This window comes from Malaclemys terrapin, chromosome 1 (assembly GCF_027887155.1).
Source record: "Malaclemys terrapin pileata isolate rMalTer1 chromosome 1, rMalTer1.hap1, whole genome shotgun sequence".
In the NCBI taxonomy this organism is placed as follows: Eukaryota; Metazoa; Chordata; order Testudines; family Emydidae; genus Malaclemys; species Malaclemys terrapin.
In genome coordinates, this window is record NC_071505.1 from 60,946,336 (window position 1) to 60,959,441 (window position 13,106).

Below are 13,106 nucleotides of genomic sequence, written 5' to 3' on the forward strand. Positions count from 1 at the left end.
TGAGAGAAACCCAGCTGCAAAGAGCAGAGATTTCTTTGACTGTGGTGGCTGAAGTTCAAGCTGTAGAGAGGAAGGTGGATTCTCAGGCTGCACAGTTGCTGAATCTGGATGGGAGAATGGGGCGGCTGAGAAGAAACTAGTCGGCTGTGAGAAAACAATGGTGGAGTTTGGGAACCAGCTGGAGAGTAAATGGGCCGCGCTGGGAACTCTGATCCAGGAGTACGGGCTGCTGCAGAGGAGGCTGGAGAACATGGAGAACCTGCTGAAGAACAGGAACTTCTGGATCCTGAGACTCCCCCCAGGCACTAAGGGAGAAGTCCCCAAGGGATGGGAGAGTGCAGCCAAATGGCAGAAGGAGCTTTGCGAGAACGTGATGAAGGGGAACTTTGAGACTCTGATCTTCCTGGACTCTGCGATTTCCAAACCCAGCATGCTGTCCCGGATTGAACGAGGAGAGGAGCCATGTGTTGAAGATGAGCCGGAGGAGACCGAAATCCCCATGGAGCCCAGCATGGACTCTCCGGTTCCTACACATGAGATTTCATCCTGGATTAAACAGGAGGAGGAGCTATGTATCAAGGATCAGCAGGACTCGGAGGAGAGAGAGATCCCTGCAGATCTTAGAATGGATGTTGAGCTCACAATCAAAACAGAGGAGCGACATCCCGAAGAAGGCCCTAGCAACCTAGAGCTCCCTGGGCCGTTGCCAGGACGAGCAGAGGAGAGAGCTTTCCAGGGTGCTGAACAGGAAGCGGCCGTTGAGAGTCCTTGCACTTCAATCCGCTCTCCAGGTAACAACCTGGGGGAACTTACTCCGCATGAAAGAGAACTCAAAACTGCTGCTGCCCATCTCCGGGGCAATGCAGGACTAGCCCCCTATGCATGTGCCCAATGTGGGAGGAACTTCACTCGAAAGGACATGCTCCTGTCGCACGAGAGACTCCACACGGGTGAGAGGCCCTACGTGTGTGCTGACTGTGGGAAGAGCTTTAGGCTCAAGATCAGCTTTATGAAGCACCAGAGATGCCACACCAAGGAGCGGCCCTATCCGTGTAACGAATGCCAGAAGAGCTTCAAGTGCCACTCGGCGCTCGTGCGGCACCAGATGATCCACAGGGGAGAGCGGCCGTATAAATGCGACCAGTGCAACAAAAGCTACAGCCGCAAGGAGCACCTCCAGAACCACCAGCGGCTGCACACCGGGGAGCGGCCCTTCCAGTGCGCCACCTGCGGGAAGAGCTTCAGTCAAAAGTTCGTGCTTGTCTCGCATCAGCGCATCCACACGGGGGAGTGGCCCTACAAATGCACGGAGTGCGGGAAAGGCTTCAGTGAGAAATCCAAGCTGACCAGCCACTACCGGATCCACACCGGCGAAAAGCCCTACAGCTGCGCCCAGTGCGGGAAGAGCTTCCGCCTCAAGGTGAGCTTCTTAAGGCACCAGACGAGCCACGGCAGCGAGAAGCCCTACCCCTGCACTCAGTGCGGCAAGAACTATAGCTATCACTCAGGCCTTCTCCGGCACCAGCTGATCCACGCGGGGCAACGGCCGCATCAGTGCAACAAGTGCGGCAAAAGCTATGCCGAGAAGTACCGCCTGCGGAATCACCAGCGTGTCCACCTGGACGAAGGACCGCAGCGGTGCGTCCCGTGCGGGAAGAGCGTCTCGGGGAAGCAGGACCTCCTGACCCCCCAGCAGAGCCATGCCGACGGACGCCACCAGCGCGCCACGTGCGGGCAAAGTGTCTGGCTTGTGGAGAGCGGCTTAAAGCACCAAAGAAACCACGGCAAAGAGAAGCCCTACGAGTGCAGTGACTGCGGGAAGAGCTTCAAGTGCCAGTCGGAACTCACCCGCCACCGGAGGGTCCACACGGGGGAGAGGCCTTACAAATGCACCAAGTGCGACAAAAGCTACAGCCAGAAGTACCATCTCCTCCAGCACCTGCGCGTTCACACTGGGGAGCGGCCCCATCAGTGCAGTGACTGTGGGAAGAGCTTCATCCGGAAGGAACATCTCCTGAAACACCAGCGGATCCACACCGGAGGGAGGCCTCACCAGTGCAGCGAATGCGGGAGAAGCTTCCAATATAAGCAGTTGCTGAAAGACCATCAGAGGGCGCATAGAGCGGAGCCAGATCACCTGGAGGCTTCTCCAAGGACTGAAGCCTGGGTTCCTTAATGCAGAAATGGGTTCCAGCCTGCCACTTATCTTCTAACATGCAAAGCAAATCCAGTACAGCAGGTCTGGGAGTTAACACACTCACCGCACCCTGATCTGGCAAGCACTTACATGCATGGTTAACGTTAAGCATGTGACTTCAATGGGACCGGTCACATCCTTAGTTTTTGCAGGTTCGGGTTCCATGTCTGTATGTATCATACAGCAGCCAAAGCTGCTGAACCTTCTGAGAGCTGGAGGAACATTCACTGCCAGAGATCGCTCACCCTTGGCGCTGGGAGGGAGCCAACGGGGAGAGACCTGAGCCCTATCTGGCAGACTCAGCTAAACTGGAAACTGACTAGAAACTTTTAATAGCTAGATTTCCCTCCTCCCCCCCCCCCGCCCCCGCCCCCCCCGTCTACAGCATGGGTCTCTCTCATCTTGCAGCTGCTATCTTGTGAGAATTCTCGTCACGGATTTGTTTTATACGTACAGTTTGTGTATGGCCCCCATGGTTTCAGGTTTGCACATGTCCATTCTCTTCTAGCTAGGATCTGTATGTGACTTGTATTTATCACTGTTCCCTTGTGGGGTTCTGTAAAGACTCTCTATGGAGAGAATGGAGGGTAAGTGAGCTATTGCCCACTTGCATGTCTTGTAGAGCCAGGACAGGACTACTCATGCATAGCCTTTGGGGCTGGAGCCAGCCCTATTCCAGCCACTAAAAATAGGTTCTTTGGGGTGAGCATTGGATTGGAAGTCACGCGTTCTAATCCTGGCTCTGCCTGTCTGGCCTTGGGCTGTGCCTCCATGGGGATGATCAGGGGTCAGAGGATCAGACCTCGTTATGGTGCTGTCAGCATCAAGCGAGTGCAGGGGTTTGAACGGGTGAGCTGCTCACTGTTAAATGCAGTGTTTGCATTCCTGCTCATGGCTGAACGTGTCTCTTCTAGAAAGGGGAATGGAGGATTTGTGTAGAGTTGTGGTTCTTCAGTGACCATCCCAAGCAGTGGCCACTTGTATTTTTTCACTTGTACAAATTGTAGACAAGCAAACACCAGCGATGCTGCAACTACAAACTGGCCGGGGGGAAGTTTAGGCTAGAAATTAGACGAAGGTTTCTGACCGTCAGAGGGGTGAAATATTGGAACGGCCTTCCGAGGGAAACGGTGGGGGCGACGGACCTGTCTGGTTTTAAGATTAAGTTGGATAAGTTTATGGAGGGAATGGTTTAATGATAAAACATAGTAGCCAAGGAAAACCAAGCAATGGTACATGAACAACATAATGGCCAACAAGGGTCAGGCTAGAGACTCTTGCCTATATGCTCGGGGTATTACTGATCGCCATATTTGGGGTCGGGAAGGAATTTTCCTCCAGGGTAGATTGGCTGAGCCTCTGGAGGTTTTTCGCCTTCCTCCGCAGCATGGGGCAGGGATCACTAGCAGGAGGGTCTCAGCCGATTGAAGTCACTAAAACACAGGACTGGGGACTTCAACGGTAGAGTACAGGGAAGGGTCTTGCGGCCTGCAGCATGCAGGGGGTCAGACCAGATGATCATCATGGTCCCTTCTGACCTTAATGTCTATGAGTCTATGAGTCTATGAGATTGGGTTAGTTGTCAGATATGGCTCTCACCCAAAGAATGATTATCACATCTATTTACTGTAATAAAGTAGTCACCTTTATAAACTTTCCAAACTTTTGTAGATAGGTAGGATATTACAGTATTCATATTATTTCCCATACCGAGCAGAGGACATGTCCCATGTCCTGGTGATGTCACCTGGTCACAAAGTAAAGTATTTAAGGATGGCCACAATATTTCTTTTTTCCTTCAGTTTTCTAAAATATATCTATGGGTAGCTAGAAAACACTAATAGAAATGAGTTAATTTAGAGCTGTTCATAGAATCACAGTATTTCAGAGGCAGGCTGTCTTGCCCAGATGCATTCCCACTTAGCGGAGCTGTTCCAGTTCTCATTTTTAATACTATTGTCTTGTATTAGTTATTTGCGATTTTACAGTGGAGTAGCACAACACTAGCATTCTCATGTGGCATACATATGGCATTACAGGCATTTTACGAGGCCGAGAGCTACTTATCAACTCCAGCTCACAAGCCATTTTCTCCAAACCCCTGAGCTACCCCCTGCTTGCTGCCCTTCCTCAATAATAATTCAGGAAATTCAGCAGATATGAGATTTAAATGATGTTACGGCTGTGACACAAATCACTCAAACTTGCATGTGCTTCAAATGGATACAGAACTCTCCAGCTCACACAGATGTGGGTGGCTGGCCAGCCAGACCACCAGGCAACCTGGGCAAAAGCCATTTTCCCAATCCAGACGGACTCTCTGTATGGCTTCCACTCCCTCTTACTTCCTAAACTCCCCCTGCTCCCTCTATGCATTTAGGAAACCCTCTGTCCACCTCCAATGGTCATCAGGAAGGATGGACAATTTGGGATTTACCTAGTGGTCTGTCTTAATTAGCCCATACCACAACTTCATATCTAAGAGTAGGAATGTTTAAAGCTAGCAACAAAGAAGTAGCGTCACTTCTGCACAGCCAGCCAGCAAGGAGAGGGTGGGTCAAGATGAATTACACCATGATGCGGGTCTTCAGACCTCTGCTAAGTTTTAGCAGTGGATGCTCTGTACTACAGCTCACAGTTATGCACTCTCTCTATCTGGATATGGATTGTGCATTTTGTTATTCAGCAAAGCTCTTAATGTGTGCAGAGGAAATACTCCAGCACCAAATCCTGGATCGGTGATACAAAGGATGCGTCAGGTTTGTGTTTACATCACAACAGGATCTACCATACATACATAATCCCAACTATACATATACAATGATGGGATCTAAATTAGCTGTTACCATTCAAGAAAGATCTTGGCGTCATCATGGATAGTACTCAGAAAACATCCACTCAGTGGGCAGCAGCAGTCAAAAAAGCTAACAGAACGCTGGTAATCATTAAGAAAGGGCTAGATAATAAGACAGAAAATATCATAGTGCTTCTTTATAAATCCATGGTACGCCCACATCCTGAATACAGTGTGCAGATGTGGTCTCAAAAAAGCTATACTGGAAATGGAAAAGGTTCAGAAAAAGGCAACAAAAATTATGAGGGGCAGGGAACAACTTCCATTTGAGGAGAGATTAATAAGACTGGGACCTGGTCTACACTATGATTTTAGGTCGAATTTAGCAGTGTTACCTCGATTTAAGCCTGGACCCGTCCACACAACGAAGCACCCCCACCCTTTTTTTTTTTTTTTAAACTTAAAGGGCTCTTTAAATCGATTTCTTTACTCCTCCTCCGATGAGGGGATTAGCACTGAAATTGGTTTTGCTGGGTTGAATTTGGGGGTAGTGGGGACGCAATTCAACTGTATTGGCCTCTGGGAGCTATCCCAGAGTGCTCCATTTTGACCGCTCTGGACAGCGCTCTCAACTCAGATGCATTGGCCAGGTAGACAGGAAAAGGCCCGCGAACTTTTGAATCTCATTTCCTGTTTGGCCAGCGTGGCAAGGTGGAGGTGAGTGCAGATCTCATCAGCAGAGGTGACCATGATGGAGTCCCAGGATCGCAAAAGAGGTCCAGCATGGACCAAATGGGAGGTATGGGATCTGCTCGCCATATGGGGAGACTAATCCATGCTAGCTGAACTCCGTTGCAGTAAACGAAATGCCAAAACATTAGAAAAAGTCTCAAAGGGCATGAAGGACAGAGGCCATAACAGGGACGCACAGCAGCACCGCGTGAAAATTAAGGAGCTAAGGCAAGCCTACCACAAAACTAGAGAGGCAAACTCTGGGTCAGAGCCGCAGACATGCGGCTTCTACACTGAGCTGCATGCCATGCTAGGAGGTGCAGCCACCACTACCCCAACCCTGTGCTTTGACTCCGTCAATGGAGAATCACGCAACACGGAAGCGGGTTTTGGGGACGAGGAAGATGATGATGAAGAGATTGAAGATAGCTCACAGCAAGGAAGCAGAGAAACCAGTTTCCCCAACAGCCAGGATACGTTTTTCACCCTGGACCTGGAGCCAGTAACCCCCAAACCCAACCAAGGCGTGCTCCCGGCCCCTGAGGGAGGACAAGGGACCTCTGGTTTGTGTACCTTTGTAAATATTAGATGTGGTATAAAAGAAAGCGTGTTTAATGATTAATTTGCCCTGGCATTCACGGCTAGTACAGCTACTGGAAAAGTCTGTTAACGTGTATGGGGAAGGAGCAGAAATCCTCCAGGGACATCTCCATAAAGCTCTCCTGGATGTACTCCCAAAGCCTTTGCAAAAGGTTTCTGGGGAGGGCTGCCTTATTCCGTCCGCCATGGTAGGACACTTTACCACGCCAGGCCGGTAGCCCGTAGTCTGGAATCATTGCATAACAAAGCATGGCAGCGTATGGTCCCGGTGTTTGCTGGTATTCAGACAACATCCATTCCTTATCTCTCTGTGTTATCCTCAGGAGAGTGATATCATTCATGGTCACCTGGTTGAAATAGGGTGCTTTTATTAAGGGGACATTCAGAGGTGCCCGGTCCTGCTCGGCTGTGCAGCTGAACAGAAGTGTTCCCTGCTGGTAGCCACGCGGTGGGGAGAGGGGTGAAGTGATCATCCCAGAGAATTGTGTGGCCATTCTAATGCACTTACCTGAGACGCTCTTGAACCAGCCTGGCCCAGTGGAATTCAAGCCAAGAGGGGCAACACTCTATATTCAGCTTCAGCTGCCTTTACTATCAATCAGCACAGCTACTTCAATACATAAATCCTTTCTTAATTGTATTGTTCCTTGTACGTGCAGTGTCATCCAATGCAGTTTCATTGGCAAACATGGAAATCTCTTTCAATACCATCTTCCAAGTAATTTATATGTAAATAATGAAAAGCTGGTCCCAACACTGTTCCCTGCAGCACTCACCAATTAACCTTCTTTTAGCTTTTTACTGCTACCTTTTGTTTCCTGCCCTTTAGCCAATTCCCAGTGTACTGTGCCAACTTTCCACTTACTCCATGGCTGTCTTTTATATTAACCTACGAGGCAGAACATTTTCTCAAATGCTTTCTGAGAAATCCAAGTCCTGTGTAAGACCATGTACTGCATTTTTCATTTCTTCCCTGGCAGTAGTAGCCTAAAAGAATTCCAAGCTAGTCAGATTTGACCTGCTATTCCTGAAATCACCTCGATTCTCCTGAATCAAACAGTCCCTCTCCAAATATTTACCCGATTTGTTCCTTTAACTGGAAGTCCTAAAGCTTTCTCCCAAACAGTGATGTCAGTCTAACATTGTGTGGTTTCCTTTTACATACTGTGAAGTGTTCAGCAAGCTCTTTTATCATAGCCTGTATGGGAAAAGGTTCTTCAGTTCTCCATCTCCACATCATTCAGTCAGATGAGTGATCAGATGAAGTAACAAGGGCCAAATGGCACCATTGGATGCATACCTCTTCCAACGAATGGGTGAGTAATCATTTGAAGAATCTTAAAACCAAACCTTACTTCCCAGATACAGGGACAAGATTCCTATTGAATTCTAATGCCAGAATTTCATATTAAGATTTGTCAAATGATTATTTCACTATGAAAAATAGATCTGTAATACAACTGAGATAGCCTCAGCTCTGGTAAGTCTGTTTTGTGTTTTTCCAGTTCATTATAAGTGGTTCAGTTTTTTAGAGCTGTGAAAGTCTTCCAAATTTTGTCTCATACCAGCTGAATCACTGAATGCTGATGGTCAGACTTGGATACTGGTCTGCTCCTCTCATGGGTGGGTATGTCTATTATAATAAAATTTGATTAATCCAAAAGTTACTTAAACCTACACTTCTGGATTTAGACTCTGAGTCTGCTTCTTCAGATATTTATATGCTTATGATTTCAGATGCGTTTCTGTTGCAATCTTATATCATAGCTTTGGTTTTACGATTTGAAACAAATTTGCCATGTTCTCCCCTGGCCTGGGAAAGGGGGCAGTGGCTATGGCACAGGACCTGAAGTCAGAAGATGTAGTTCTATCCTGTCACTGACTCACTGTGTGACTAACTTCTCTATGCCTCAGATTCTCAGTCTGTAAAATGGAAATTATTTCCCCCCACCTTTATATAATTATTTGAGGTCCACTGATGAGCAAGTACTATAGAAGTTGCAAGTATTATTACTACTAAATTTACTTCCAAATGCAAGTTCCCCAAATGGCAGCACAAGGCATTGCTTCTTAACATAGCTTTGTCTGCAAGATGTAAAGCAGGTTCCTGACAATATATAGACAATATTTGAGACAAGAGCATTGTTCGGTGTGTGGGTTTTTTTTGGCACATGTATTTGTTTTCTCATAGAATTTGATTTCTGCTGGCTCTATCTCAAGATTGTTAGGGCTGGTATTCTTCATTTCCTGCTACTGGCCCCTACGACATTTCTGCTAGCCTTAACTGCCAAAAGACTATGGAAACAAGGACATTTTTTGCTGCCATTTGATCAGGCACTTGCAGAGTCTGAGACTCAGAGTGTGTGTTGTGCGCACCATGTTTTGGAATTCAAACACAAATTGGAAAAACCTACAAGATGCAGAATCCTAGAAGATCTTTTATATTTATATTGCATGAATTAATGTTACTGCAGCTAGTGGATCGTGTGGTGTGTCCTGGATGGAAGCTAGAGGCATGTAGGTAAGTATAGCGGACAGTAGGTTTCCGGTATAGAGTGGTGTTTATGTGACCGTTGCTTATTAGCACTGTAGTGTCCAGGAAATGAAACCTGTTACTGCAGCAATTGGCGAGGTCAACCCTGCCGAGATACTACACTAGAGCCAGATCTTGGAGTGCCAGAAAGAGGAGATAGAATTGCAGCATTACACTGGCACAAAACAAATCTATTACAACCATGAGGGCAGAAATGCTGATTCCCTGGCTTGGGACAGCAGAGACAGTTCCAAAGTAAGAAATGGCATACACTGGAAAAAAACAGGGAAAGGAGCAGAATGAGAGTGAGGAAGGATGACGGGTGCTGTCAATAGACTTCTTTTCTTTAAGTGACCAGAATCTCTCTGCAGTTGTCTTTTCAAGCCTCAGTGCAAGCACTTTTTAGTCAGGACTTGTTAGTTTGGCAGCAACACTATGTTCAGTGTGTGCAAGCTCGCTTGCTCCCTCTCTGTCGTCTTTACTAGGGCACTCAGCACCATAGCATGTAGATCTCAACAACTAGGTTAAATGTTGGCAACTGTTGAGTATTTGCTGAAGCCAGTGGGAGGTGCAAAACTCTCAGGATTTGACCAATGGTAATTAAGATTCATGTGTGTTCACAGTGGATTTTACTCTTCAACTCTGTAGGCTTGACATGTATTGCTTACTGTTTTAAATATAATGTTCATTATTGATTCTGTATATTTTGTTATTCCAGGGTGGCTTATGCAAAAAAGGAGTTTTCGATGAAGACAGCCAGGCTCAGGCTCATTCTAAGAACCTGCAGTAGGCCACTGCAACATCCTGGACCACCAACTGAAAATGCCCTACATCCTGTTCTGAAGTGCTTTACTCCAAATACCATCAGCTACCATGTATTGGATAGTGATGAACTGAAAATGTTCTGAAGTTAGGTCCCAACTGACTGAAGGCCTTAAAGATTAAGCATTGGGTCTGCAAGGGAAGTGGATCAAGGCAGGTGTGCAGCATATTTTGATGTGCCCTGGCTATTTTTCCTCCTTAGACATTGGGGTTCTGTCCTGTGTAAAAGCTGTGGTTTCCATGTTGCCATGCTAGAAATCAGACTCCAGTATCTAGGTTCTATTCTCTTATTTCAGAAGCAGACATGGGCTTTAAATTCTGGGTCAGTAGCATGCTCAGTCACGGAAAGGGAAATGTAGAGGGAAGAGCATCTTGTGCCACTGAATAGTGAATCCTTGGGCTGACCATGAAGCAGCTGCAGAGTCACATCTAGTGCCCCTCGGGCAGAAGGACATTAACCATGACACTTAGAAGGCGGGAAGGCATCAGGGGCCTGACAGGGATATGTACATTCCTGGGGCAATAGGAAGAGGAATGAAAACTATATTACTATGTAGCGAATGGCATCAGTCCTGTCATTATTTCCACCCTTAATTTAAACATTTATTTAAGTGATCAAATAACATTCTGGACATTGTCCACAGGTGAGGGTAATTCAGGATGAACAAAGTGCGCTTAGTTTAATTAATTTTCCTTCACTCCCATAAATCATGTAACAAAAACACGGAGGGCGTACCTCGGGAGATGAGGACAGAAAAGGTTTGATGTAGATATTGGAGTCATGCACCTTCAGGTCATGGTCTCCAAGTCCTCTAGTTACTCCAATAGTTGCCATGACACGAGCCTGGAAACAAGAGAAACGCATTAATATCAAAGCCAATTCCACACACAATGTTAATGTTGTAGAGAATTAAAAACTGATCCCACCACACAACTGCTAGGGCTTTTGGAGGAATTACCTCTCTTTTTCAATGTCTCCTCCCCTATACGAGGGAGTTAACATAGACAGTGACCTTTAAGCAGCTAAAATTGTGAAAGTGAAAAGACTACCCACCAGGATCACTCTGACTTCAATTTCTCCCTTTCTGCAGGGCCAAGAAAAAACCTGCCTATCATTCTAGACCATAAATTAAATCCCCCTGAGTAGTTCAGGAGTGGGTTTAACATCCACTGCATCCTCAGGTGGTTTGTGAAATTTGGGAATGCTGCAAATACTTGCTGTCTCAAAATTATATATAGCACAGAGAGAAAGAGAATGAATGAATGGTGTGTGTGTGTAAGTGAGAAAAAGGTCAGTAAAATAAAAACGTTTAATCTCAACCAGAATAAAAATTCTCTCTCATTAATCTAAGTCTTCAGGAATTTAAAAATACGTAATGCACCTCTCCCTATCACTTCCTTGTTCTCCCTTCGCCTCCCCTATTTCCCCATTTCTGTTTATTCTAACTTATGCATTGTCTAGAGCCTAGATTGTGAGCTCTCTGGGACAGTTGTTTGTGCAGGGTCTAGGACAATGGAGCCTTAATCTCTCTGAAGGAGACCTCAAGTACTACTTGCACTAGAAGGACTAAATTATATTAAGTGTATGAAGCACTCAGCATGTTAGTCAATGAGAGCACTCTGTCAGTGGAATATTTTGATAGCTCTTTCTTGAAGTATTGTCATTTCCTATATGCAACATGCCCCTGACCACCTGGGAAGAGGGAAGATGCTGTAGGCAGCTTTTGAAAAAAGGCAGGTAAGTTAAATATTGAGGGTGCCTCCCTCCTTTCATTTTGTTTAGGAGTACCAGACAAGGATGGTTGTTATGCTTTGCTTTGGCAATGGAGCCATTTGCAGTGAGTGAGAGAAACAGTCCTATGGTAAAAGGCATCAGAAGGCCTTCTGGATTAAACACATAATAGCTTTTCATGCCGACAACATCTTGTTATATCTGCCGGAGCCAGAAGCCTCATTAAAAATTATAGAGCTTTGGAATTTGGGTAAGTATCAGGCTTCAAAATAAACTACGATAAATCTGAAATTTTAGGAATTAATAGTCCCAAAAGGGTCAAAACAAACGGTTGTCACATCTACATAAACTTAAATGGGTAATGGAATCTTTAAAATAGTTGAGAATAAATACTGTGGAGAAACATAAAAATCATTTTAAGGCAAGTGATCCTTCAATGTGAAATAAAATGATGAAAGTCTTGGAAGAATGGATGAATAAGAAATAACTTGGCTAGGTAGGGTAGCCTTGGTAAAGATTAATGTCCTCCCAGTAATTTTTTTTTCAGTACATCTCTGTTGGTATCCCTGACATGACATCAGAAACATGGCAGGATGCACTATTAAAATTCATATGGAAACATAAGGCCAAGGGTGAGTTCTAAGTTCCGTAAAACTAGCTTTCCCTATTTTGGTTTATTATTATTATGCATCACAATTAAAATATGGGGTCATCTAGGCTAACAATAGACCATCCAAACATGGGGTAAAATTCTAACCAGACTGTAGCCCAAATATGGTTATTCATAGTAATTGTTGAGTTAAAAAGAAACATACGTCACCAAAAATAAAAGGTGGTCATTTATCTAGACCACCTTAGCAGCTCTGGACAAATTTTCTAAATTCCTGTCACCAAGACCCTCTTCCTCAACTACTTTCATTAATAATCAGGAATTTATCCCTAGGACGTATCAAAGTGGCTGTCCACTGTGGGTGAGAGCTGAGCTTATTCAATTCAGACAGCTGTTCCTCGGTACTGATTTGAAATCATTCCAAATTATATCATGTAATAATGTAAGTGATATAAATATCCCATATTGTCAATATCCCATAGGTCAAACATTTTATTGTGAAAGCTGGATACGAGGTGGCTCTATCTAGACCTTTAACCACATTTGAAAAGTTGAGCCAGGAGCAAGCTGAAACAAAAGGTTTAATTTCTAAAACATATACAATTTGGATTGAAAAAGATGTTGATAAGAAAACAATCCAGATGAAAAGATGGGAGAAGGATTTGGACAAAGAAATTGATGCGGGTGAGTGGGTCTCTCTGTGGGAAAGGGGATATTCATCTTCAATATGTGTAGCTCAAAATATTAATAATTTATAAAAATTATTACTGTATAGATGGCATTAGACTCCAGTTAAGATCCATAATATTTTTGCTACTAGGGAAGAGCTCTTTTGAAGGGATTGCAGGTAAAGGGAAACATACTTGCACATAGGCTGGATGTGTCCAGGATTTAGATGGTTTGCGGAGGCAATTATTAAAGAGATTCATTTTATGACAAAATGCTGGCATCCTAGAGATCCCCTGATCTGCTTCCTTAAAGCTCAAGTAAAGGTTCGGCCTTTTAAGTAGAACTACAAATTAATTACATTTTTGTTAGCAGCTAGACCTTGTGTTGCACATTATTGGAAAAATGTGACCCCCTCCT

The 13,106-nt window shown here is 45.3% G+C and overlaps 1 protein-coding gene across 1 annotated transcript in view; it reads right to left on the reverse strand.

Annotated features, from left to right (window-relative positions):
* PPM1H (protein phosphatase, Mg2+/Mn2+ dependent 1H) overlaps nucleotides 1-13,106 on the reverse strand; it is a 208,252-nt gene that overhangs the window by 19,048 nt on the left and 176,098 nt on the right. The window contains exon 8 of the mRNA XM_054025431.1: nucleotides 10,415-10,522. Coding sequence (XP_053881406.1) covers nucleotides 10,415-10,522 — 108 coding nt within the window. The remainder of the gene's footprint in view (nucleotides 1-10,414; nucleotides 10,523-13,106) is intronic.